The following is a 27,248-nucleotide window of genomic DNA, read 5'->3' on the forward strand; positions in this document are numbered from 1 at the left end:
TGAGCTTCGGAGACTCTTCTGCAGGTAACCCCTCCTAGGTTCAAGCTGACATGTATCGACCGGGAAGAGGCCAACTGAAAAGATAGCGGACTACATGGTAAGGTGACGCTTGTGCCTAACTTATCTTATTTGTTGAACAATATATATATATATATATATATATATATATATATATATATATATATATATATATATATATTCCAATGTTATTGAAAATTAATATTTTATATTTCTAAAAATAAAAAATTAAACTAGTCTATAATTAAAAAAGAAAAAGAATAATTTTTATTTTCATTTTAATTAGAAAAAAATATTTAAACTTTATTCGAATTCCAATTCAGTATTAATATTGTTTTCACACCGATTATTTTATTTATCTGAGAAGAAAAGCTGTATATAAAAGTTAATTTTTCACAAATAATGATGTAGTTGCATAAAATTTGTTAAGGTAAAGCATGCTTATGGCTGCGGTGGAAAGGATGAGGCTAAACTTTGTGAATTTTGGTATTTATAAACATAGACATGGGATGAGACAGAGTCTCAGGCTGTTGTGGACACACACAAACACATGGGTCTTCCTTCAACTCCACACCCCAAATCCAACACCTAACACCCCCTTCTCATCTTCGTTTTCACCTTCTGCAATTCCTATTTCGAAAAGATCTATTTTTCATTTTTTGGGGACACCCTTCTGCTTAATCTTTTATTCTTGTGGGGTGATTCTTGTTATCATTTGATCTATAGGTGGAATTGCAGAAGGTTATTGATATGATTTATCTCTTGCACTCTTCTGTTATCAGCCTTCATTGGTGCGTTTTTTGATTTTTTTTTTCTATCTTGATCATCTTGATCTTTTTGGACTTGGGTTTGATTTTTCTCAGTTTTTTTTATTTTTGTTCTTCTGGGGTTTATGGGTATCAAAAAACTGTATTTTGGGGGTTTCGGTTCTGTAAGGTTCTGCTCTAGAACAGCTTAAAGAGAATAAAATAAAATAATTTTTTTAAAATAAAATAACAAGTTGCTTGTGGGAGATGACAACACAAAAGCTTTGTGGGTTTGCCGTGAATGTGTGCATCGCAAGTCTGCATTTTTATTTTCTTTTGGTAAAAGATTTTCCTTTTTCTTTTCATGTTGATATTTCATGAAGAAACCTTCTGTATATGGGCATTGATTACTCTTAGTTCAGCTTGATAATAGGCTCAGGTGGATGATTTATTAAACTTTTATTATTTGTTTATCTGATGTATTTTCAACTTTATTTTCTCTCAGTTTCCTTACCACCCTATTGTGATAGATGAAATTCAGTCAAGTCATCTCCCAAGGATTAACAAATGAAGTTAATTTTTCTTTTTCCTTTTAATGTGACTCTTTCGTTAAGTGAAAATAAAGATGAATATGAAATGGCGTGGGGAGCTTGGGAAGATCTTGAACTATGTATTTGTGTTTTTAGTTGCTGTTTCTTGTGGCTTTGCTTGCAGAGGGATCTCATGTATTTGATCAAATTTTGTATCAGGCATAGAAACTGAATTGTTATGTACCATGAATTGTTTGGGATTCATCTGCTGCCAGTATGGAGGTCGAGAGATATGTTCATGTTGCAGTTCTTGGATGTATATCCTGATGTCCTGGACTTTCTCCATATGCCCTGCTAAGGAAATGATGATTGTAATGCATCAAATGTGGATGCCGCTGATGGACACATGACATAGTTGGAACTTGGAATTTCTTATAGGTTTTGAATTAATTGATTTGGATTATCCGATTCCAGTTGTAGTTGTAGGATCTAGGAGGTTAGCATGTGTTATTGAATAGTGTAATTGGTTAGGAGGGAGGCTAGGACTGTAGTTCTTAGTTGATGGTTGAATGTCATGCCATGATCGTCTGTTAGTAGGGGAAACAGTGAAATGATCATTTGAGACCTTCCCGAGGGATCACATTGGTAATTTCAAAGTAATTTTTCATCTCTTCAAGAAGATCTTAAGATCCAGGTTACTGAATTGAATATCTGTGATGGGCTTGCCCCAGATACCCCCAAATGAATCAGCTGAAAATGTTGCACTTATGGGGGCAGCTTTAAATAGCTCACCTCAGTTTTCTGATGTGAGTCCATCTGCTATAAGCAGCATGAGCAGTGTAACTGTTAACACAGGTGGGTTGGCTGCATGTACTCTAGGATCTTCTTTTGACGATTTCCCGAAGAATGCCTCATTAGAAACTTCAAATGTTTCTGATAATACGTTTTATAGAGGAGCCATGGAAGTTGCTTCAAATGTCTACAGTTTGAAGATTGGTTCAACAGATAGAAATACTCCTTTTGCTTCAAAAACTGGACGCAATGTTCACATTCCTGCTTCAAGGGTTGTTGGTTTTGAATCAGGCAGAACTAATACTTCAATTGATGGTTTGGCTGATGTTCCAGCTACAAATCTTCATTCTTCTGTTTTTACTAATTTCCCAGCCAATGACACTGAATCTGCTAGTTCATTGGTCAGGAAGCGACTTTTATCTCCGTTGAGCAGTATGCTCTCCCCAAGTCACTTTAAAGGTGATCACCTTGACATTGGCCGCAGAAATAATGCGGCTGACTCCCTTGTAAGGAATGAAAATGTCAGTAATTCTATGGCACAAGATAATAAGAAGGCAAATATTGGAAGTAAAAGCACTACAATGTCTTCTTGGTCCTTCAGAAGTTGCTTTGAGCAAAAAACTGAGCCGCACAGTACAGAATCTCTTTTCCAATCTGATGATCCTTTGAAGGACAATACAGGACTACTGTCTCATTGTAGTTCACCCACAGCAGGAATTGATCACTTTAGTGAATCGAGTCAGATTAGGCCTCAAAGTGGCATAATATCTGTGTCTCCTAAAAGCGTGAGCTCTCCTCTTTCCATGTCACCTCTTGGTCCTAAATTTTCTGAAAGAATAAAAGCTATTGGTGGATGTAGGAAAGTTGTCGAAGAGATAAAGAATTGCAATATAACTGCAAGGAGGAGTATAGAAAAATCACTTGACAATTCTAACTCATGCCTTATGTTAAATCATAAGGATGATGATTCTGGAGTTGCATGTAAATCTTTTGATGATGTTGAATTCTTATGCAAAGATTTCTGTCCATCTTCTCTGGATGATATTGGTGACATGAATTGGTCACTATCTCGAGATTCAGGTCCCACCTCTCACTCCATGAGATTTACTAGAAGTTTGAGTGGGCTTTCTGTCAGGAGGTCTTTAGTTGGTTCATTTGAGGAGTCTCTTTTATCTGGACGATTCTTATCTGGAAACTGTAGTAAGGTCTGGCTCTATGCTAATTACAATACTGTAATTGCTCTTGTTCATGATTCTAAACTTCAGTGCAGTGTAAAGTTTTCGACAACTGACCTGTGGTTGTTTGTTTGTGTTTACTACATGTAGAAAATTGATGGTTTTCTTGCTGTGCTAAGCATTACTGGTGGAAGCTTTTCTCCTAAATCACAGAAGCTTCCATTTTCTGTTACTAGCGTGGATGGAGATTGCTATTTGCTATATTATGCATCAATAGATCTTGCAGGCAATTCCTCTTCAAGCAAGTTTGGAGGCCAATTTCTGAAACCAGGGGTCAGAAATGATGATTCACAACTTGTAAAAAGCCGATTGCGTATACCAGTGAAGGGACGGATTCAACTGGTATTGATATGCTAGTTTTGCTGTTATAAGTTTTAACCCCTCTATCTGAGTGCCTTCTTCTCATGAGCCTTCAATTTATATCCTTCTGATGATTCACAACTTTTTAGAGCCTTCAATTTATATATGCAGGAATGTTGTGGTACCCTTAACATTAAGGGAGGTAAAATATGTATTGTTAATAAATAAAAAGCTGTGTATGGAACTGTCAATAGCTCAGAGCTGTTCACATAGCTCACAAGGCTGCACAGACTTGGGTCTGCAAATTCTTAATCCGTTTAGTTGTGAGCCTATGTGGGTTAATGGTTTTGTTTGTGGATCAACTTTTTTGTCTTCATCTCTGCATAAATGTTATTTTCTTTTAAGAAATGACCATTTTGTTTTGTACAATCCATGTTCTAAGTTAATTATTATTATTGTTTTAGAAAAAGAAATATCATTGAGAATAAAAGAAAATGTTGTTTTGCCCACTGGTTTCTTATACTGCATGGGCCAGTTAAATTTAGTTCCACTCAAATGTGGGCTTGTGCAGGTTAGTCCGTTTAACTGGACTGGTCTCACAGTATGTTTGCAATGTTATATAAATTTGGTGCAAGAATTTATTTTTATTTGTGGTGTCTAGAAAATGGATGTTTTATGTGTTATATATATATATATATATATATATATTATGTATTTCTTCATTTATGCCTGTGGGTGAGAATGTTTTAGGTGGAAGGAAAGGGAAACGATTGATGTATTTGGAATGGACTTTAGTACACTCTCATCAGTACTTTGCCTGCTTTACTCCTTCCCAAATTCCTACAAAAAACAAATATATAAGCTGTGCTTCAATTATTCTCGTTCTTCTCTTCTCATTTTTCAATATTGCTTACATATTCAATTTTTGAGTTTTTACTTTCAAGATATTTGTGCAGAATGGCATCTTTTTTTGCACAACAAAGGCCTTACATTTGATTGCTCTGTTCAGGTGCTAAGCAATCCAGAAAAGACTCCACTTCACACTTTCTTTTGCAACTATGATTTGAGTGACATGCCAATTGGTACCAAAGTAAGATTTATCAGTCTGGCTGAATCTATGATTCATCAATTGATCTGGACATTTTGCTGGGGATATGGATACCTGTTTGTAGTTCATAGAATGCTTCTTGTTTAAGTTGATACTTTTGGCAAGTATTTATTGAACTAAATCAATATAGAACCTCTTAGATTTCTTTTAAAGAGTATATGCCCATTTTTCCCTCCAAACATTACATTACACTGATCCTCCATTTGTTGGTAGCATCCAATTGGTTCCCCAATGATGATAAATCCATTAGTTTTATCCTTTTTGGAACCAATTTGATTTCTTAAAGTTTCTATTATGCTTTGTTTGGTGGAAAGGGAAAGTAAAAGAATGGAGAAGAGAAAGGAAGAAAAATAGGTGAGAAGTAGAGTGGAAATGAAAGTTTTTGACTGAAGATTTTATTATTCATTTATCATTATTAGTGTCATTTATTATATTAAAAGAATATTTGAATAAAAGTAGAAATAAACTAACTCTACCATCAATTAAATGATCCCATAGTTGATTATGCGGTTGTTTTAATGTGAACTATAGTTAAAAGAGCACATCATAATCAATTATTAATTGATTTTTGTTATGGTTCTTCTTACTTTCCACGCTCTTCACAATCTTGCACGGATTCTGATTATGTGGGTCCGTCTGTCTCTCGATTTTCTCACTTTTCTCTCACCTCTAACCATCCAAACCACCCTGCTTCTGTCTTTCTCTTCATTTCCTCTGGCCCTCTCTGCAATCTCATACAAACCCTCAAGTAATTTTGAAAAATGTTACTTTTCATCCTCATCCTTTAGTTTCCATTCAATGCCCTTCGTCACCTTCAATTTGGAGGTATGAGATGAACCCTTTTTATTCATTCCATCATGCAAATAATGGCTGGGTAAATTTAGAACAAAGATACTATACTATAACTGTTGTTGGTGTAGTTTCACCTTAGTTATTATGTAATTCATTTAATATGATGGTAAGGTTATTCTTAAAGTGAAACTCCAAATTTGATTGGAGAATAAAACTAACTATAACTATTATATAAAATGTAAGTTTTGTCCGTAAATTATTCCTCTCTGATTCCATTTTATTCCACTTACTATAAGATATTCAAATACAGCTCAAGGGACTTTTGTTTGAGAAAATGTTTTTACCATTCCTGCTTTTACAGAATGTTGATATTGTTTTCACTTAACCCAGACGTCTTTGTCATTGTAAAATGGAATTCTTGATAATTTTTTCATATTTCATGTACTCACATTTAATCAGTTCATGTATGTCCTCCAATAAAACATACATTTGATCTATAATTCCAAATGTATGGGTGCACTTTGGTTTATATTTTAAACCTGTGTTATTTAATTATCAGTTTCTGATTTCTTGTTATATATGGTGTAGACATTCTTGCGGCAGAAAGTGACCCTTGAATCTTCCGGGTCCATTTCCCCTCAGTTGAAACAGAGATCACCTGGTTTCGGAAGTTGGATTGATAAGGGGATTGCACCAATGCAAAAGAATGATGACATTGCATGTGAAGGAGAAGTGATGCATGGAGATGCAGTTAATGTTGTAAATAAAACGAAATCTACTAATCAGGGAAATGGAAAGGGCTGTAGCTTGTTGAGTTTAATGAACAAAGAGGAGTCTTCAAACACAAAAATGGTTGGAGTTCCTTCTGCAGCAAAACCTGACTTTGAATATATTGGTGATAAATGTGAGAGGAATGAAAGAAAGGATTGTTGGGATAAAACATGTGATGGATCAAGGAAATCACCAAATTCCTGTTCAAAGGTGAAGGACAATTGTAGTAGTGGTGGTCCACTTCGCTATGCTCTCCACCTTCGCTTTATTTGCCCTTTTCCTAAGAAGACCAATAGATCTGCTCAAAAAAGCAAACATGCTTCTCTTAAAGAAAAATCTGGATTAAACTTGGAAGGGGAGCGAAGATTCTACTTATGTAATGATTTGAGGGTTGTGTTCCCTCAACGTCATTCAGATGCTGATGAGGGCAAGGTATGTGCATGTCTTGTGGTTCTCTTACTTGATTGTGTGGAAAAGCAATATGGCTTCAGATTACTTGTGTGGAAATTTTTTTGCTTACTTTTTCTCTGGTTCATTTTTATCGTTACTATTCTTATGTTTTGTTCTTTGTACTTCTTGGGTGTTGTTTGTTGCTCAAAATTGACACTTGGAAATTACTTCAAGAAAGAGTTTGGGAAAACTTTTATAAGTGGTTTATCAATAAGTTAAAAAGAGCTAAAAGGGGGGTCACAAACTCACTTTTGTAAGCTTAACCTATCAAAATAGGCTTTTGGGGATTAAGCGCTTGTGACATAAGCTCTTATTGTAGAGATGTTAAATCAAGTTATTTGTCCAAAACGTGCCCCCAGAACAGAAACCAGTGTAGTGTAACATTAAAGATGCAAGTTAATTCTTGTGTTTTTCAATGCTAACCAATCTGGCTCATTGATGTGAGTGGTCATGTTTTCTAGGAGGCATATAAATTTGAATCTTTGTCCCATGATTTTGATTGAAACCATGCTTGGATGATAAATTCATTAAAAATGTCTAATCATTTCCCTTTTATCTATAAGGTTGAACAGAGTTATGTTACATGTTGTTTTGATTCCTGTAGTTGCAGGCAGAATATGATTGATGTCTTGGTTTGTGTGTTATGCAATTTGGAATCTATGTGTTTGCATTTCTTGTATGTGACAAGTTCTGTTGTGGTTTGTTTGGCAGTTGAACGTGGAATACCATTTCCCTGAAGATCCAAGGTACTTTGACATCAACTGAAATACTAGTTTACCTCAAAAAGAAAAAAAAAAAAACGAAAAGAAAAAAGCATGCTGCTTTTGCTGACCCTCTTGTACATAATCACAAGTTTGTCTCCACTCGAGTCATGTCCTCTGGAAAAATAGCACTAACCCTTTTCCTCATGTAAATAGTAAAACAATTTCAATAATTTAATGGGTTAACTATTTTCAATTTCTGACCTAATTATACAATTACCATGAAAAGTGGATGTTGATGTGAATGGTGGAACTTGATTATCCTTTGAATTATATTCTAGACCCATAGCAGCTTTCTAAGAAGTGCGTGTGGTAAATGGTTACAATCAAACTTGAGTCTTGAAAAACTTAAGAGATTGGCGAATTTTTCTTGTTATACGTACGTTTTCTCTGGTTATTATTGATTTCTTGGTCGTTGATTCTAAATGATTTGGTTTCTTTAAAATGTGCACTTCAGGAGATAAAATAGTTATACTTGTTGATTGAAAATTTAATAATATAATGGATTTTAATAGTTTAATACACTTGAGTTATGTGCTTTTGCTACAATTCTAGCATATAAACGTACGTATTATTTACTTTGTTGTTCAAGCACACTTTTAAAGCTTAAGCCGTGATCTCTTCTGAAGAAATTGATGCTTGGTTATTTCCAACCAAACTAGTTTACTCTTGAAAGCAGACTACACAAAGAAATGAAAGAGGTTTTTTTTTTTTTTTCTTTATGTTTTGTTAAAAATTTACTCTTATTTATACATTAAATTTGCTGTTAAAGGTAAAACCAGTCACATAGGTCACTTGTTTCTAGCTAAATTTTAAAAAGTCAAAATGATAGGAAATCAAGTCCGTAAATGCATATTCAAAATTGTTAGTTCTTTAATTTTACAATTAATAATTATAACTATGCATTATGTTGTCTAAAGTTTACCTTTAATTTCACAGGAGAAATCCGATTATAACATCATCATTTTAGAGGGTTTATTTTTTTAAAAAGAAAAATGTATCAGAAAGAATGTATTAAAAAGTATATTGTTAATCTTTCTTAGTTAATAATTAATAAATGTTTAACTTGCTAAAAATTTGGATACTATACTACTTACCAATAGAAAATTAATTTCATATAATACTTTTCTCTAGAATGAATCTTTATTTTCTCATATCTTTTATCAAAGTTTAGATTAATAAGAATAGAATGAAAAATTAAGAGAGTTTTTGAGTGATTTAATTAACAAAGTAAAATTTAAAAGAACTAAAAGGTAATATATTTATAAAGTGATAAAATTATTTTTATTATTATAAATTAATTTTAATTAGATGTTAAATTATAGTTTTCTTGTTGTTAATTATTTTATTATTTTCACATTTTATTTTACTTATACATTATTATTATTTTACTATGTTATATAACTTGATTGATATGTTATATATAATTATATATGACTATATATAAAGTATATATAAAGAGGATATATCTCTTTAATCTCCTTTTTGTTTTTACAACTTTATCTTTTTATTTATTACTTTTTGAATTTCAATAATTATTCATAATATTTTTCAGTTTTATTATTTTAGTAATTATTTGTTTGAATTTAAATAACTACTTATTAAAAAAATTATTTATTCTTTAATTATTTTAGTAATTATTTTTTATTTCAACAACTAACATTTATTTTATCTATAATAATATTTACAACTATACACTTTGTGTGGTTTTCAATTTTATTCTTTAATTTACGACTTTTAAAATTTAAATAATTTATAAATATTAAAAAATGCATATATAACGTCTCTTTTTACGTTAGTATAATATAAATATATTTCTCTATATATGTCTTTTGATAGTATAAAATATAAAAATATAATTATGTTAGGGCTGTAAAATTGATTATGTACTTAATATAATTGATTATATGAAATTTTTAAGTATAATAGATTATCTAATGGCTGTAATCGATTTAAAAAATATTGTTTAACACGAAATATAAAAAAAAAAGTTAAATGTACATTTGATATAGTCACAAAACTTGTTTCAAAACGAATTATTGACACGAAGATCTTTTAATAAAATTTGTGTGTGTGAGTTTTTAAACAAATGTAAAGTCCTCACATGTAATAAATACTTCTTAATTGATTTCATTTACAGTGAATTACATTTAGTTTTATTTTAATCAATTATTGAAATATTTCACTATAAACCAAACATCATGAAGAATAAGATATAAGATATAATACACAAATAAAAAAATAAAGCAAAGAAAAAAATGTATCCAACAAATAGAAAAATAAGAATATCATATGCATATAAAATTAAGAAACATAAAACGTTGATGACATTACACAATTATTTTCATACCTGGTACTCTAGATGGATTGAGCAAAACTACCTTTTTTGTTAGTCTTCTAATTATGTTTTTTTTATTCTACAAGGTAGAAGTGAGAGTGAGCCATTAACAAATATCAAAGTGATATGAAAAAAAAAATTATAATACTTGAAACTATTAAACCATTCTCTAACTTCACCTCATTTAAAATTGGAAATTACTCCATAGTTCAATTAAAATTCAAATACAACAAAACTAATTTAAGGCAAAAAAAAAATTGTATTTCAGTTTCCAAATAAAACCCCACGTAGAATCTGTTAATAAGTAACAAAACAAAAACAACAACAATAATAATAATAATAATAATAATAATAATAATAATAATAATAGATAGATAGAAAAATAATAATAATTTAAAATAAATATGTACTATTAAATGAAATATTTAAATACTTTAGAAGTACTTGATAAAATTATGATTTAAAACTCCAAAAGACCTTTTGGTTAAAAATAATAATAAGACTCACGGATGAAAATTAAAATTAAGTGGAAGAATTAAATTGTTAACTAAGATGAATAACTTTTCATCACTATTACAATTTTTTTAAACAAAAATATTGGTCAAAGACATATAAACTTAAAAAGTTAGTATTCATATATATATATATATATATATATATATATATATATATATATATATATAAAGAAAATACATGAATAAAATAAAATAACAAGTTTGTTCTATAACATATATTTTAGATCGATCATATATCTTATATCTCTCATATTTTTACAGTCCATACAAATTCTCAACACTCTTAAATATATGACACCTAATATTCTATATTGTAACATGATTCTTAAAATGTCATAAGTCTACATCGAAATTAAATCGCATTAAACTCTCAATATCAAAATGCGGACTTAGATGAATGTTTACTGTACCTTAACTTGTTAAAAAAAATTAAAAAACAAAATCCAAATTTGAAAACAACAACGACAAATGTGGGGATTTAAAAATTAAAATCATAGTCTCTAACTGATTAAAATGAAATCTAAAAGAAAAAAATATCTAAAAAATTCACAAATATAAAAACATCGATTTTAACATGAAAAACACAAGAACAAATTAAAAAATTATGAAAAAAGAAAAACATTGTAAAAAGAATTGAAAAGAAAACATATTAAGAGAGTAAGGTAAAAAACACAAATTTGAACCTATGTGAAAAAATTAAAACAAATCAGATGAAAAACTTACAAAAATTTGGAAAAAGAAAAACACAAACTTTAAATATTCAAAGAAAAATTGAAAAATCCCACAAATATAAATATGGAAACAAAGGCTGAAAAAGAAAAAAAAAACATGATAAAAAAACATGTTTTATCTTATTTGTTTTTGGTAAAAATAACTATTTTTTTAGTTAAAAAAATTATTTATTATAAGTAATTAAAATATATTAATTACATGCAAATTAGCTTAGCTTTTATACACAAAAATGATTTAACAAAATAAAATTTAAATGTTCTTGTGAAAATAATTTCGATATTTGTGATAAAGTAGTATTTTGTTTGGTAAACTAAATTTAAATTTTACTTTCTACTTTTATAAAGTTTATTTATCCGTTTAAAAATTATATTTGAAAAAGTATATAAGTTAGTTAATATAAATACTACAATAATAATAAAACACAAATATCAATGTGACTTTAAATCAATTGGTTATTCTACTAATTAAATAAAAAAGTATTATATATATTATTCATCCACATATTTTATTTCATGTATAATTTTATAAGAAAATGATTTTCACTGTATAATAAATTTTAATTATTTTATGATCTTGGCAAAATGTGTTTGATCTTTAAATATATCATTGATTTTAAAAATACGATAAAATTTACAAAAATAAAAAATATCATAATTATTTGATTTATTATTCAATCTAAATTTGCATATTATTTTTATGCATAATTTTTTTAGTTAATTTAAAAAATAATTAATGTATTCAAAAGCAAGTAATTCATATAAAAATATATTATATAAAGTGGTAATAATATTTTGAATTATAAGACATTTAGAATCATGATTTATATATATATATATATATATATATATATATATAATATTGATTAGTATGTCAGAATCAATAAATGTTTGCTTCATAAGAAATTATATTTACCATAATTTTTTTATATGGAACCAAGGTTGTAACTGATTGCATTTTCATTTCTAAAATGATTAACAACAAAACCAATTCTACAACTCTGAAAGAAACTAACATGCTTCATGGTAAGAATAAGATCTATAACAATCTTTTAGAAAATGCAACATAAATCCACACCAAACATGAAGTTAGTATACAACATGAACTACGGGAGAGATAATCACCCAAAGAGAATTTCAACATCAAAAATCGACAATGATGAAAAACTTCAATAATCCATATGAAACCTCAAAACATTGATATAGAAATTCTACTTGTATAAAAAGAGTTAGCCAAATTATTCTCTACTTGTTCTAGCTTTTCTAGAGCAATATTCCAACTTATATACTCATAAGGTAAAAACACACGAACATAAACAAAAAGAAAATTGAAGGTTAATTATAAACAAAAATAGGCAAACAACAAATAAAGAAGAGAGACTTATTTATAGTGGATTATTTTTTAGATGAATGAATTTGTTTTTTCTTAATAATTGAAAACAAATGTTAAAAATGGATATTAATTTTTTATGTAATGATGATAAGTATGAATTAAAATAAGAGACCACAATAAAAAAAAAAAAGAAGAGAAGAATCTCAGGAGTGTTAGTATGTTATATGCTATACAAAGTCCATATTACAAAGACCATATACTCACCATTTGAAATTAAGAGTATAGTTTCAAATAAAGAGGTATTTTCAATACCACAGTTCGGACATAGACTCTGAAGAAACCAAATGTTAGTAATATGTAGTAACCAAATACAACCTTCAAGAGATTATCTCAATATCACTATACCTTTAAAATCACAAAATCTTTTACAATGACATTTGTTAGTGATAGAATTATCCACACAATGAGGGGAATTGCAACAAACTAAGTGAAAAATGAAACTAAAAGATTGTAGCAGTTGTTCTCAAGAACAATTCATAATATCCATACTTGTATTTCTTGGTCATATGAAAAATCTATGTAATCATCTAAGCATTTCGATATCATCTTAAACTTTACAAAGCAAACTTCAAGATGGTAATAAAGACAGTAAAATAACCAATCACTGACTAAAATTGCCTTTTACAATAGACACAAAAAGAGCATCAATTGATCTCGATCTAAATTGTATTGTCACGAGAAAATATGAGACAAATTAATCAAAATTATCCACGTAATGCTTTAAAACTCGCCGTCAACTTATCCATATTCTCACTGGATCGAAACTTTTTTCAAACTTGGTTCTGCAAATCATAAAAATCTGTTCCAAAGAGCCATATGAACACAACACAAAAATGAAAACAACAAAAGTCAGATCATCACCTAAGACAAAAAAAATAACCAAAAGTATATGCAAGAAAACACAAACACGTAATGTGCCATCATAAAATTTTCGAAACTACTAAAGGAAACAACCATTAAAACAGAATAATCAAGGAGTTATCTTTAAACCCAAACTTCATAGTATACAAAACACCTAAAAAGTTATGTGTTAAATAGAAACATAAAAAAAACATGAACAATCAAATATATAAGAATAAATCTTACCTGGTCTAATGATAAAACCTTACATCATCAAAGGAGAACAACAAAAATATTGGTTATCAAGTTCAACAGAAAACAAAAGACACAAGACGACTAAGAAAATGATACAATATAAGAATAAATAGCTGAAGAGAAAACAAACACACAGAAGGAATTATGTTGTCTAGGATTTCAGATAAACAAAGAAAGGTAAAATATTTCTTAACAGTGAGAGATACACATTCATCAGAAAACAAAAAACAAAAAACCTCTAACAAAATGATACATAAAAAAATTAAATATTACCTGATCAAGGCAGAAGAGAAAACAAACATAGAACAGGGGTTATACTTCATAGGGTTTCGAAGAGACAAAAAAAAGGGAAAACATTTCTTCACGCCAAAAAACAAAGATAATTACATAGAGTGAACGGTAAAAAAAAGCTCAAAAAACACAAAAAAAAACCCCAAAAAGAATGAGAGAAAGAGAGATCATTTTAATGATAAACAAAATGAACAAAATGAAGAAATGAGAGAAAAAAAATAAAACCCACCTCTATAGATCGAGAGATCCATGGAAAGAGGTAGAGAGCGAATGTGAGAGACCAAGGTTGAGAGGAAGAGAGTAAGAATGGAAGCTTTTTTTTAGGATGTCTAAGGTTTATAAATAAAAGAGGAATAGGACTGTGGTTCGAACAAGAGAGAGGAGAGATAGTGTTTGGAAAAAGATGTTCATGACAACTAGGGTTTCCGATAAAAGAGATAAGGTAGTCTTAGAGGGAAATGTAAGAGTTTTAAAAAATTGGACACGTGTTGATTTTTTAAGTGACCATGTGTTAGAATGTGATGCAACCACTTGTCATTATTTGAAGTGTGTTAAAATTGCTTTTTTTTTGTTAATTTTGATAACTTTGGTTATCGTGCTTGTGTGAGGTTTAAAAAATTGCATTTTTGTGATGGTTTGAATTGTATATTGTATAGATATCTAAAGTTAGATGATTTAGTAGGTGGTCAAGTTAGCTTGTACTTTGATCGTAGATTTAATATTTGTAATGCTTTTGCATTAAGATGATCAAGATTTAGGGATTGTATGCACATGACCTACTCCTTAAATAGGGATCTTCATAAAGTAACCCTTCTAAGTTACATGCAGAGGTGGCAAAGCGGATCGGCTCACATGCCTATTAAGAAAAATGCAAGGTGGGTTGATTTTGAGCCTACTAATCTGTTGAAACCCGACCCACATAACTCGCAACCTGAACAGGTCTAGAACGGGGTGAGACGGGCCAGTCCATTGGTCCATTTTTAAAATCCTCACTCCCCAACCACCTTCCACATGGAGATATCCTCCCTTTTTGTCGATTCCCCATTCAACCAATTTTCCCTTTTCCTCCTTTAACAATGCACAACTCTTTTTCTCATTCTCTCTAACCATATTCATTTAATTCTTCCATTTTTGTGTTCTAGGTATGCAAGTATTCATTAAATTTGGGGAATATATTGGGTGATTATATATCTTTGAAGTGATAAAACTTGATCTAGGATCAAGAAAAGGCTGCGATGATTCAAAAAAGGTAAAGAATTCAGAAATGTTGAATGACATGCAAAATGTTGTCCACTCAACCAAGTTTCCCTTTTCCTCCTTTAACAATGCACAACTCTTTTTCTCATTCTCTCTAACCACATTCATTTAATTCTTCCATTTTTGTTTTCTAGGTATGCAAATCTTCATTAAATTTGGGGAATATATTGGATGATTATATATCTTTCAAGTGATAAAACTTAATCTTGGATCAAGAAAAGGTTGTGATGATGCAAAAAAAGTAAAAAATTCAGAAATGCTGGAGGATATGCAAAATGTCGTCAATACTTATTGTGTCTTTCAAAGAACAATCCCGATAAATTTTTCTATTATGAATAAAAACCCTTCGGGTACATGAATTCAAAGATTGGTATTTTTTTTAGATCGAAAATGATGAAAGTTTTTTACTTTTATTTGTTAGGCGTGTGCACTAGTACCACCGCCTCTATAAAGAGCACAAACATATCCAACATGGAGTCGCAGTCTAAAAGGAGGAAAGATAGTGATACAAAATGTGGACTAACTTGTAGGACTAGACGTATGCAGGCGGGCTATAACATTCAGCTTATTTTTAAAAGTGAGGTGGGCTATCTCAACTCGCATTTTGTGGACCAAGTGCAGGTTGTGCCTAAATTGACCACGGCGACCGCATTACCACCCTTAGTTACACGCAGTCTTTTTGTAACTTTCGTTTTTTTTTTGTTATTTAAGCATGTGTCAATATTTTTTTATCTTTTCAAGATTTTAGTTGCTTTTGCAGAGTTTAGTCAACTTATGTATAAAATCACCTAGTTTCAGGATAAAAAAATATGCTTTGATACACATAAGATATTAGAAGGTTTTCTTTTGTTAGAATCTATCTTGAAAAATAGTAAGATTAATTTCTTCGTATGTGAAAGATTGTAGGTAGAACATGTAGATTTGTCTTGTAGTAGTTGTTTTGTCTTATCATTCTTGAAAATGTCATGTATATGTATACATGATAGAGCCTTATGCACTCAACTTTTATATAGTCTTATGATACTTATTATTGTTTGTACTTTTACAATTTGCACTAAAGTAAAGAACATAACTTATAGAGAATTAAAGGTAGTAGTATAGTAGAGTGAAGGAAGCCAAGTTCAATCCCAACATCTTAATCATCATCACTTATCTTTAGTATTTATCAAAATTGTTTTCAAACTTTCAGACCTTTATCATTGTTTATCAAACCTTTGTGGATATGACCTTGTTATGCTATAATTAGACTAGTGCACTTGTTGGATGATTTAGATCCCATAACTAGGAAGTCAACACCAGTGGCGAGCACCCTCAATCCATGAATAAACTTAGTTCCTATCATTTTCCTATAAATCAATGTTGCAAGAAAAATTATGGGAGTTTTTTAATAGCCAGTTTTTCTTGTGTCCTTTCTCATTGACTTTTGGATTTTTATCCCATGTTTACACTTGGCACTGGGTGTCTAGATTTGCCATAGTGAGAACATAAAATTCTTTTCTTTTCAAAGAAAAAATTATTATGATCTTTCTCTCCTTAGAGATCATAACAAAGTCCATACTTATTAAACACATGTGTAGATGTCAAGACCAAAATATTTAGAGCTTTAGAGCTTTAGAAAAATGTCAAAAGAATGCTTAAAACATGTTATCTTTCCTTCCATATTTCTTATTTTGATTGCATTTGATGAAATAATCTAATCAATAATAGATGCTTTTTCATTAGTTGCACCTTTTTCTTTCTTCAACTTTTCATTTAAAGAAAACAAAGGTTTAAATTAATTTTTTGTTTGAGCATCAAATATTAATCATATGAATTGTTGTAATTTTTGAGAAAATCCTTATAAGAGAGATCATCTTCATCTTCATCATTAAATGATGAAGAATCAAAGGCTAAGAAAAAAATAGAGAAAGGTTTAGAGTATAGCTTTTCATCTATGTTTGGCATCAAACATGGGTTAGCATGTTCTCTTTTGCTAGAATATGATTTTGAGTTTTTATCTTCCCATGTTTCAATCATACTCTTCTTCTTGAGCTTTGGTTTCTTTCACATCTTGGGTCATTCAATTTGTATGCGTCTAGGTTTCTTGCACTTAAAGATGATGTCTTATCAAGCTTCATCCTTGTTTGGTATATACAAGTTTTCTTTTCTTTAGAGATGAAACCATTTGTTTCCTTGTCCTTTATGTTTAACAAACTTCTTAAATAGTTTGGACATTAGTGATACTTCTTCATCGATTAAGTTATCGACTCAACCTCAAATCTCTTTACTTCCTCCTTGGGAATGACAAACAAATTCGTACCCACGAATATCTATGGGTAAAATCTATGACAAATACTAAATGCTTATCCTTAATGGTATTCACAGGTAATAGATAAAGGTATTTAATTGTCTACTTACTAATGGGGTAGGTACGAGTATCATGATATCTGACCCATAGATATCTCTTACCAACTAATAATTATTAATAAATTTTATTTAAATATTTATTTTTATATTCAAGTGACCAAAATAAAATTATTAGCAAAAGAAATATTAATAATGAAATAATCATTTTAAAGTTGACTTCATAAATTTTTAATTTTTATTTAGATTTGTGAAATTGAAGTCATTTTGTAAGAGATTTTTTAAAAAAAAAAATTTGGTGGAATTCATTTATTTACTTATTCATTTAAAAAGACCAAATTAACTTACACTAATATTTTATTGAGTAATTTGATTTGAGTTTTACTTTAGAATTATTTTTTTATCTGAATTTATATTTTAAAGATTTGTTTTTAAATAATTTTATTTGAAATTTTAGAAAAATAAAATATAAAATATCTATGAGTATCTATGTGTACTTGTGGGTATACAGAAAACCCACAAGTACATTTTCATCATGGGTCCCTATGGGTAAGAACAGGGGTAACGTGGTAGAATTTTTGGACGTGACAAGTAGTAGATAGGCACTACATATACCTAACCCAACTTGTTGTCATCTTTATTCCTCCCCTAAAGCTTTTAGAGCTTTAATCTTCTTTCTTTTGATGGGCATAATCTTAACCTTTGTCTTGATCCCTATCTCTGATGACGTGGAAGCTTCCTTTTGACTTTATCTTGGAGATGCACCTCATCCCACATGATCTTCTTAAGATATTAAGCCTTTTTCATGGTTGTTTCTTGGGTTCCTAAATCTTTGGCATGTTATCTATCAACTTTAAATTTATCTAGACCTTGGAGAAGCAATGTCCAAGAGCTTCCAACCAACCTATTTAGAAGAATTTGCATTATTCAAAAACATATCATTTACACTTTGACCATCCTTCATGGTGAAAGAATCATACTATCTTGTGAGGGTTGTAGTTTTTTTTAGTTGTATATCCTCATTTTCCTCACAGTTAATGATCAAGGAATCTAATATCACCTTATTTGTTTTCAATATACATGTATTTTTATACTAACTTTTGAAGAAAGCTCAAATGAGTGTGTACCAAGCTTTGTAGTTCAATTGCATTTCATTGAAATTTGCTTCTTCCTATTCTTTTTATGGGGAAGATATCTCTATGTCCCCATTGTGATGATATGTCATAGTTGATAATTGTGGAGTTAACTTACATCTCCATATAATCTTTCAAACATGGAAAGTTTTCTCCTTGGAGGTTGCAAAAGGAGACCTACTTTTGTGATAAGTTGATGTGACTCCATTCCTATCATGTCGAATATTTTCCTCTAGATGTTGTCAAATAGTCAACCCTTTAGATGCTAAGCTATGTTACCAACTATATAAAACTAAAGAGACACAAGAAAAAAGGATTGAATTATGTTTCAATTTTTTTAAACTTTTTCTCAAATTATCACCTGATACTATGTAGTAAGACAATAACTTGTATGATAGGTGATCACCAATGAGTTTTAGAAATTGTCTTTAACAAATACTCTCATTTTTTAGTTAATACAAATAAAGTATCTTGCATTGCAATAGATTAAGGAAGGAATGATTACTCAATATTTTTATATTTTGACAAACTAGTTTAGTTCCACTACAAAAACTACTATTACTAAGCATGAGTATTATTTTGACTTTTAACCATTCTTGACTAACTCAATACAAGTATTCCTTGACACTTAGCGAGTCCTAATTAAAAAATTATTATTTCAGAATGTAGTCACTCCTGACTAACATATCAAATACTCCTTAACAAATAGTCAATCTTGATAAAACACAAGTATTCATTAAATTAAAAGTCACCCTTGGCTTAAGACAAAGAAAATTTCTTTTTGATCAACAAACCACAAGTTTCACTTGCATCTTTTTATGTTTACAAATTTCACTACAAGAAAATCACATATTACCAACGAACACAAGTCGTCAGTAATACCGAAATATCATAGGTATGTCAAATTTATAGAAGGATTATCGATGACCATAAATTCGTTGGTATAGTGCTCGTTGATAAATTTTATCGATGGATCTCAAAATCTGTCTATAATTATTGATGACCATAAGTCTTTCAGTAAACATCTGTCAGTAATTACCTACAAATTTTGATTATCAATAAAGTTTGTCAGTACAAATCACGATTTTGTTTTCCTTCTTCTCCCTCCTCATCCTCTTCTATTTTATTTCTTTTCTTCTTCTTCCTCCAGTCCTTCTCTACTCCTTGTTGGGTCTCCACCGTCGTCGTCACGTCCACCTCCATCGTCCCTAACTCTGACTCATCCTCCTTCTCTTTTAACTTAAGTTGTCATTGCCATCGCACCTCTGTGTCATTAATGCGTCGCCACGTTAAGGTCGCACCTCCACATCGCAATTACGCCTCCTCGTCATTGTCATGCCTATATTGTCACCTCCTTCGTCTCCTCTCCCATGTCCCTTTAATATATAAAAAAATTATTAGACTTGACAAGAAATGTTTTGCTCAATTTACCAATGGATTTATCAACAAAAAAAGTTCTCCGGTAATAAAAGTTACAAGTTACCAATGGAATTTACTGATGGAGTTGGTCGTCAGACAAGTTACTAACGGAAATATCCATTGGTAACATAATAAATCATTGAGGTTCTTACTAATTAATTTTATCAAAGATTTACAGATAAATTTATTCCATTAGTAATAATGAAAATTCTTGTAGTGCTTAAGAATTCTCTACTAGTTTGATCAATGTTGAACTCAAATTGTGTTCTTACAAAGCTTTTGGACGTAGATAAAATTTGGTAGAATTTGTAAGACATGAGAAAATTAAATCAATAAATATTTATTTAATAAATATGAGCAATGGGAACCTTTATGACATTTAATGTGAGCAATTATGACAAGGATTAGTACTAACTCAAGTGGTTGAGAGTAATTGGCTAGTATAGGAGGACTTGGGTTCGAGTCTTGTGGATGCCATTAGTGTGTTATTTAACTGTTCATTAATTTTAATAATATGCTTGAGCATGATGATCATGAAACGTGAATTGGTTGAATGATTGTGCATTGACTTGACAATGGCATGGTTGTGTGTTTGAACCTTGGCCTAATGAGAAATAAGTTCCTTTTTACACTTGAATTGTTTTTAGCTACGCTAAGGAAGAACTCAGAAACCCTAATCGTCGTAGAGGGTGGCTGGGAGGGTTATAAAAACTATTCTACACTGAAAAAGGGAGCTGAGGGGAAGTTTGGAGGCAATTGGAGTGGAAAATAGTAAGAGCCAAGGAAGGGGGACACATTGCCATCACTAAATAGCTCAAATTGAACAAAGGAGTTCAAGTTAGGGGAGTTTCCTTTCGTGTTTAATTTTATTTGTATATGATTCTGTATTATATGACAATTGTGTAAACCTCTGTTTCTGCCAAAATTTTGAACTGTGCACGTTTCTGGAAATTTTCCAAAAACCGCTTGGTGGTCATGAAGACCCGCCAGGCGACACATGTGTTTGAACCCAATTTTATGGGTTTTAGGATGAACTTTCTGGAGGCTATATTTTGTCCGTCGAGCGATGCTAACTAACTTGGTCAATTTTGTTTGGTTTCTTGAGTTTCTGCGATGTTGGTTATGCTTGGATGGAATTTTTTTATAAAATGTATGGTTGAAGATGTGATTGAATGACTGAGATTGCTTGATTTGTTGGAAATGGCATGGATATTGTTATAATTGGGGGTTAGGGTTCATGTTGGGATTGGGAATGAGATAACATGATTTTTTATTATGATTTGGTGTTTTGTCCATGAAATTGATTGGTATTAGGTTAAGCATGAACTCTATGTATTGTCGGAACATTAAAAGTCTGCTAAAATGCGTGCTTGAATGAATGATTTAGACTTTAGGGTTCACACAGTGTAGGGAAAATCTAGGATTTTTCTAGAATTACATGTACCGCCTAGCGATACATGAACTATCACCAGGCGACTATCAATGTAGTGGGCATTGGGTTTTTATTTTGTGTTGGGTGTCCATGGGTGGGTTATCTTTAAATATTGGTGCATAATAATATTGGTTAATTGGACAGAGGGTGGGGGAAGGAAACATATGTATGTAATTAAATTTAAATATTATGATCATGTGATGATTGGGACTCAAAAGAGTAGGAGAGTAATGCTTTTTGCGACTGTGAAGTTTTATAGTGCCTGTTGTATACTGTCAAGTTGTGTGCAAATTTGGATGTTGGTTTAAGTTAAAGGTAGTATGTGTATTTGGTAAAATAATGACTGTATAATGGATTGCATCTTAATTGAATAGAGGCATGATCTCAATTGTCAAACCTTGAATGTGTGAATTGTGATCCCGTCGTATGATTATGACTAGATACTCGTAATCGTGCTATGAATTGTGTGTTGAGTGATTGAGGTTTAATAGAACCTGCCCAAAGTGCCAAAAACTAGTAGCACTAGCGCTACTAGTATGGCGCCTAGTGACACGGGACAAGTCGCAAGGCGATAAGAACCCAAAATAGTGGCAATGGGCACTGGAATCGCGTGGCGCCTGGCGGAAGGTGTGGTTCTACTAGGCGGAACTGGTTTGGCAGAGGTACTGGAAGGCATTTGGCGCTTGGCGGTGTGTGGTTTTTGCTAGGCGTCTGGAACCAGTTTTCTTCTAGCGACGTGTGTGAAGCGTCAGGTGGTTTCGAGTGTAGAGTTAGATTGCATGGACAAAACACCAAATCATAATTTTGGGTGGAGGTCTTAAGGCGATGATTTGCTAGGGGCACAGTTACGAGTGGAGCTTGTATTGGGGTAACACGTGACCACTCGAGGTTGTAGCCTGGTGGTTTTGGAAGTTCAGTGAAGTGTGCGAGATCTTGGCTCGTACTGATGGGTCTCGAAAAATTGCCCTCCTCGGTGTTAGCTGACGAGTTTGGTAGTCTTAAGACAAATACGAATTGTGATTTGTATTGAGGAGCTCCACTTGGTGTTGCGGATTGTAGTTCGTAACAAGATCATTCCCATGTGTGGACTATAGGTGGTGACCCGTAGTCGAAGGGGCGAGTAGGCAATTGTGGCAGCAAATATCGACCAATGTAATCATCAAAGGGTGTATAATCAAGAGGCGTCCAGAGGAATATGTAAATGATGGGGTCTAAGGGTTGTAGTCCTCAAAAGGGGTTAAGTTATCTTCAAAGGCTTTGGATGAATACCTTAAGGATGGACTTTGTTGGAGCATTCTTTAAGTTGTGGCTCGAAATAACATCACTTGAGTTGTGGCTCAGGATGGAGGGTAAAAACATAGTATTCCTTGAGTTGTGGCTCGGAATGGCGGATGGTATTAGTGTGAGTGTGCGAGTTGTGGCTCGTATGGATGGTCTTCACTTGATTGAGTAGCCACAGGTTGTGGCCAGTGATGTTGCCAATCTTGTGTCGAGAGTACGAATTATGGTTCATATTGGGAAGTTCACCTAGTGTTACGAAATGTGGTCTATAGCCTGTTTTCCCGCATGTGTTTCTACAAGTTGTGGCTTGTAAATGGTGGAACCACGAGTTGTGGCTTGTGGCAGCAAATGATTTCTTAAGGTCCTCATCGGAAGATGTAGAACGCGGATAACACATGGTGGTGGTCATGCGTTATGGAATCAGGGGACGAAGTTTTCTTTGATGAGTGTGTGTGTGTGTGTACACTGACTTATGATTAAATATGTATATGTTTATATATTAGCTCACCCTGTCTGCTTGTGTTTGGCGATGATCGTGTAATTCATTACATAGGAGCAAATGATATTGCAGGTGGTGTTGGTGAAGCATAGAGCCGGAGAGGGGCTATATTTGGAAAAACTTTTATGGAGTTTTATTTGAGTGTTTTCTTTTATGTTTTTCTTTTTTTTGTAAAAAGTATTTCGATTGGTTTATGAATTTGTAATGATTAATGGAAATTATGGATTTTAATTATACAAGTTTAATAAATATTTTTAATTTTCCCACGTCTTGGGAAAGACAGTATAATAAAAGTAGTTTTATTTTATTATATATTAAAATTATTTAAATTAGTAATATCTAATCGGGATGTTATAAAATTACTTTTCTCTTCATTAACCAACATCCTTAAACTTACACACCGTACTATGTAGACAACTGAACCAAAGTTGAAATATGCTTGTGTGATAGGATAATTGGTCACAAAACAACTTTAGTTGGGTCCTCAAGAGATATGTGTATGTTGTTGTTTTTAGTGTAGATCTTCTTGGCAACAAATGGTAAAGAAATTCCCTACAACACAAAATTAAGCTTCAAGAATATTCTTTCTATGTTTATGTGTGTTTGCACTTTTCATCTAATTATCATCGACGTTATTAGATGAAATGAAAATTTTGCTCAGTGTTTTATCGTCTGTCAAATGAAGCACTTGCATCTTTTTCATGATCTAGTTTTTCTGCTCAACTTCTATTAGATGTGAATTCTTCATGTTTTATGCTTTGTTGGATTAAACACTTAGTCAAAATCATAGGTCTCTTGAATTTTTCTTTAACAAGAGTCTTTGAATTTAGTGGCAAAATAGTTTCCATTTTTCTTTAACAAGACCATTCTTTAGATGTTTTCAACCTTTTTCCTTTGGGTGTATTGATGTAGTTTAGATTGGTATGGTCTAGAATAACTTGACACCTCTCCACCCACCTTGTCATAGTTGTTGTTTGATGTTTGGACTAACTTCCTCCTCATCTGAGTGTTTTTCTCTGTCTGGGTGTTAATCTTTTCATTTTTCCATTTCTTAAGTTCGAACAACTCCTTCAAGAGTTCAATGAGTAATGTCATCTCAAATGTTCTCATGTTAGCGATTTCTCTTGTATATACCATATGATTTTCAAATTCCAACTTGGTCTCATAGAAGGTGACAAATGTTTTTACAAGGATCAAGATGTCCTTACAAGACTAACACATCCTCCTTAACTTGATTTGTACTTATTTATCTTTGTTTGTAGTTTTTGAGATGTCTACCCCCAATTTAGTGATCGGGATGCGATGGTGTGCTTGCAAAGACACTCTGACACTTAAATCAGTAACACATAATAGATATACATAATAGATATGCAATAAATAAGTATAAATAAATAGTAAATGAACAATGTTGACTTCGCTAGTGTCAACCTATTTATAATATTTTAATAGTTTTACTTTAATAAATCTCAATTAATTTCATCCAAAAATTTTAATATCTTATTTATATTTTATCTAATATATTCAATATCCTAATATTATTCAAGCAATTAACCCCAAAAAATATCATATAAGAGATAATATTATATCAACATCGAGTGGTACACTCAATATTTCTTTCTGGTAATAATTTATAACCGTAATATCATTATTCAATTTATTATCATTTTTACATAATAATCAAATTTGATTATTATTTATAATTAAAATTAAGTTTTTCAAGACAATAAGCCTTACATGACTATTTATTTTATTGCATTGGAAGGAAATGGGAGATATTTTGGTGTCGCGTGCCATTGTTGCATTGACGTCACAAATTGACGGCAAATAGCACAAAAAGGCGTGGATACTTATAATTAAAAGAAAATAAACAAATATGGGTTTTGTTTCAGAATATTTATTTTATCCATAATGAAATCAAATTATAAGGTACCAAAAAACTTTACCACAGTTCATATATAGTAATAAACAATTAAGTTATAATCTTTATTCCTTTAGGAGAATGGAAACTTGAGTTTAGGTGAAGTTGGTGTGCTCCAACAATAATGGAAAACCATTGTCACTTTTCTAGAGTGTATATATCTGGAGAGTGGAGTAAAGAGACAAACATAAACCGTACGAAATAAAACAAGAGATAGATTCAAATAAAATATACAAAAATGCGACAAGAATAAATATAAAGATGTTATTTATAATTATTTAATGTATTTCGTGTATACTCATGTTTCTATTGAGGTTATAGTATGTTTTTGTATAAAAAACTAACTTTTAACAGATCGTTAGAAATTTATCCCCTTGAGATGTACAAATCAGTAAAGAAGAACATTTTGGTACTTGCTAATACTTTAACAATTAAACCAGTACACACACACACACACACACACACACATATATATATATATATATATATATATATATATATATATAAATAGAGATATTATGTATAAAAATTATATATTTATTATCAAAGTATATAAAATTAAAAAGGTTTATTGTATGCATCGTAAATAAAGATACCATTTCTGTTTACTTTTGGATTGTTTAGTTAAGTAATGAAAAAATGTTTATCCTATTTTATTGTTTTGGTTTGATGTTATTAACTCACAATCATTAAGTTGTAGAAAGGGAATAATTAGTCACGTATATATATAAAAAAAAAAGTAGATCATAATTAACTTGAAATGAGTTAAGAAAAAGTAGATGAGAAGAAGGAGAGACGAAAGAAGGCAAACGCAGATCATAATTAATGCATCAGATAGAGATAAGCTAGATATGTGTGTCTTATCTGAGTGAGTGGTAGCTAGCTAGTTAAAGAAAACGTGACAGCCAAATTTCATATGACCACAAAAACCTGCATGATGCCGTTATTGTAGACATCACGCGATTTCACAGCTGAAGAGAGAGAATTTGGAGGCTTAACATCATAGAACGAACCCATTAGGGTAAGCGAAGGAACATGAAACGTGAGAATGTGGCGTGGCATGGCATGGCATGAAAGAAACCCAGTGCGTGCACCGTAAAACCCTCAATCGCTTTCATCATCTAATCAAATGTCCTTGTCATTATTCATCCATCTCTCACCATTCCCCCATACATGAAACAATATTCCTTCTTCCCCTTGTTTGAAATAATAATGGTTGGGTTGGGTTTAGTTTAGTCGAAGGAGTCTCTCTCATACGTGCCTCATGGCCTAACCGTATTGGTGAGGTGTCGAATAATGAGAGGGTGACATGTTGAGAGAAAAGCGAGTTGCGGGGTGTGTCTATGTGTGTGCGATGTCAGAATCTCTCATCTCATTCCTCACACTCACCCAGAGACACCACCCTGCTCCTACTCTACTAAGTGCTCCCACTTCTTGTCCTTTTCTGCATATCACTCACGTCACGTCCTTTGATTCCTCTTACCATTTTTTTCTTCTTCCCACACTGCCCTCCTTTTCCATCAAAATACAATAAACAAACTCACTCTCCTAAATAACAACGCATTACTAATACTACAACAACTATTTTCGTTTATAATAAAACTAACTCCCTTTATTTTTTTCTTTTCTCCAATCTCCATAACGTTGCAACTAACATTACCCTGTTACAAAACCCATCTTTCGCGGCCATTTTTTGCATCTCAAAACCTCATATCACTACGTATATATATTTTTGCTTCAACTATTCAACACTCATACCACGTGTAAAACACGTTATCATAAACTTAATCATTATGTTTTTTTTTTTGTTAACCCCTATTTAAATAAACTTATTTTTCTCCAAATGATGTTAAAAAAAAAAAAACTAAAAATTTAAGGTGGGAAACATTGTCGGAAGGATATAATCCATAGAGGGTAGGCAAATCGGTCATTTGATATGCAAACCAATCATATTGGCCCAACCCTGAGAAAAGAAGGTTGCTTCACATACAAACCAAAACTTACAACAACAATAAACCCTTCCCTCCTCTTCACATTATATAAACCATTCATTCTATTCTCTGTTCACATTGTTCACTCTCACTACCACGCATAAACATTGCA

General features: G+C 31.4%; 1 protein-coding gene across 2 annotated transcripts; it reads left to right on the plus strand.

Moving 5' to 3' along the window:
• The first annotated feature begins 472 nt into the window (after positions 1–472).
• LOC114176261 lies at positions 473–7,806 on the plus strand. Of its 2 annotated transcripts, none has more exons than XM_028061242.1 (6): positions 473–809; positions 1,514–3,291; positions 3,412–3,663; positions 4,631–4,711; positions 6,110–6,724; positions 7,454–7,806. In XM_028061242.1, the coding sequence occupies exons 2-6, from the start codon at positions 2,011–2,013 to the stop codon at positions 7,505–7,507; spliced, it is 2,283 nt and encodes a 760-aa protein (XP_027917043.1). In that variant the 5' UTR covers positions 473–809; positions 1,514–2,010; the 3' UTR covers positions 7,508–7,806. The 2 variants fall into 2 exon arrangements, with proteins under 2 accessions (XP_027917043.1, XP_027917050.1); XM_028061249.1 differs by having other exon boundaries at positions 473–759.
• Positions 7,807–27,248: the final 19,442 nt, after the last annotated feature.

This window comes from Vigna unguiculata, chromosome 1, assembly GCF_004118075.2.
Source record: "Vigna unguiculata cultivar IT97K-499-35 chromosome 1, ASM411807v1, whole genome shotgun sequence".
Classification (NCBI taxonomy): Eukaryota; Viridiplantae; Streptophyta; class Magnoliopsida; order Fabales; family Fabaceae; genus Vigna; species Vigna unguiculata.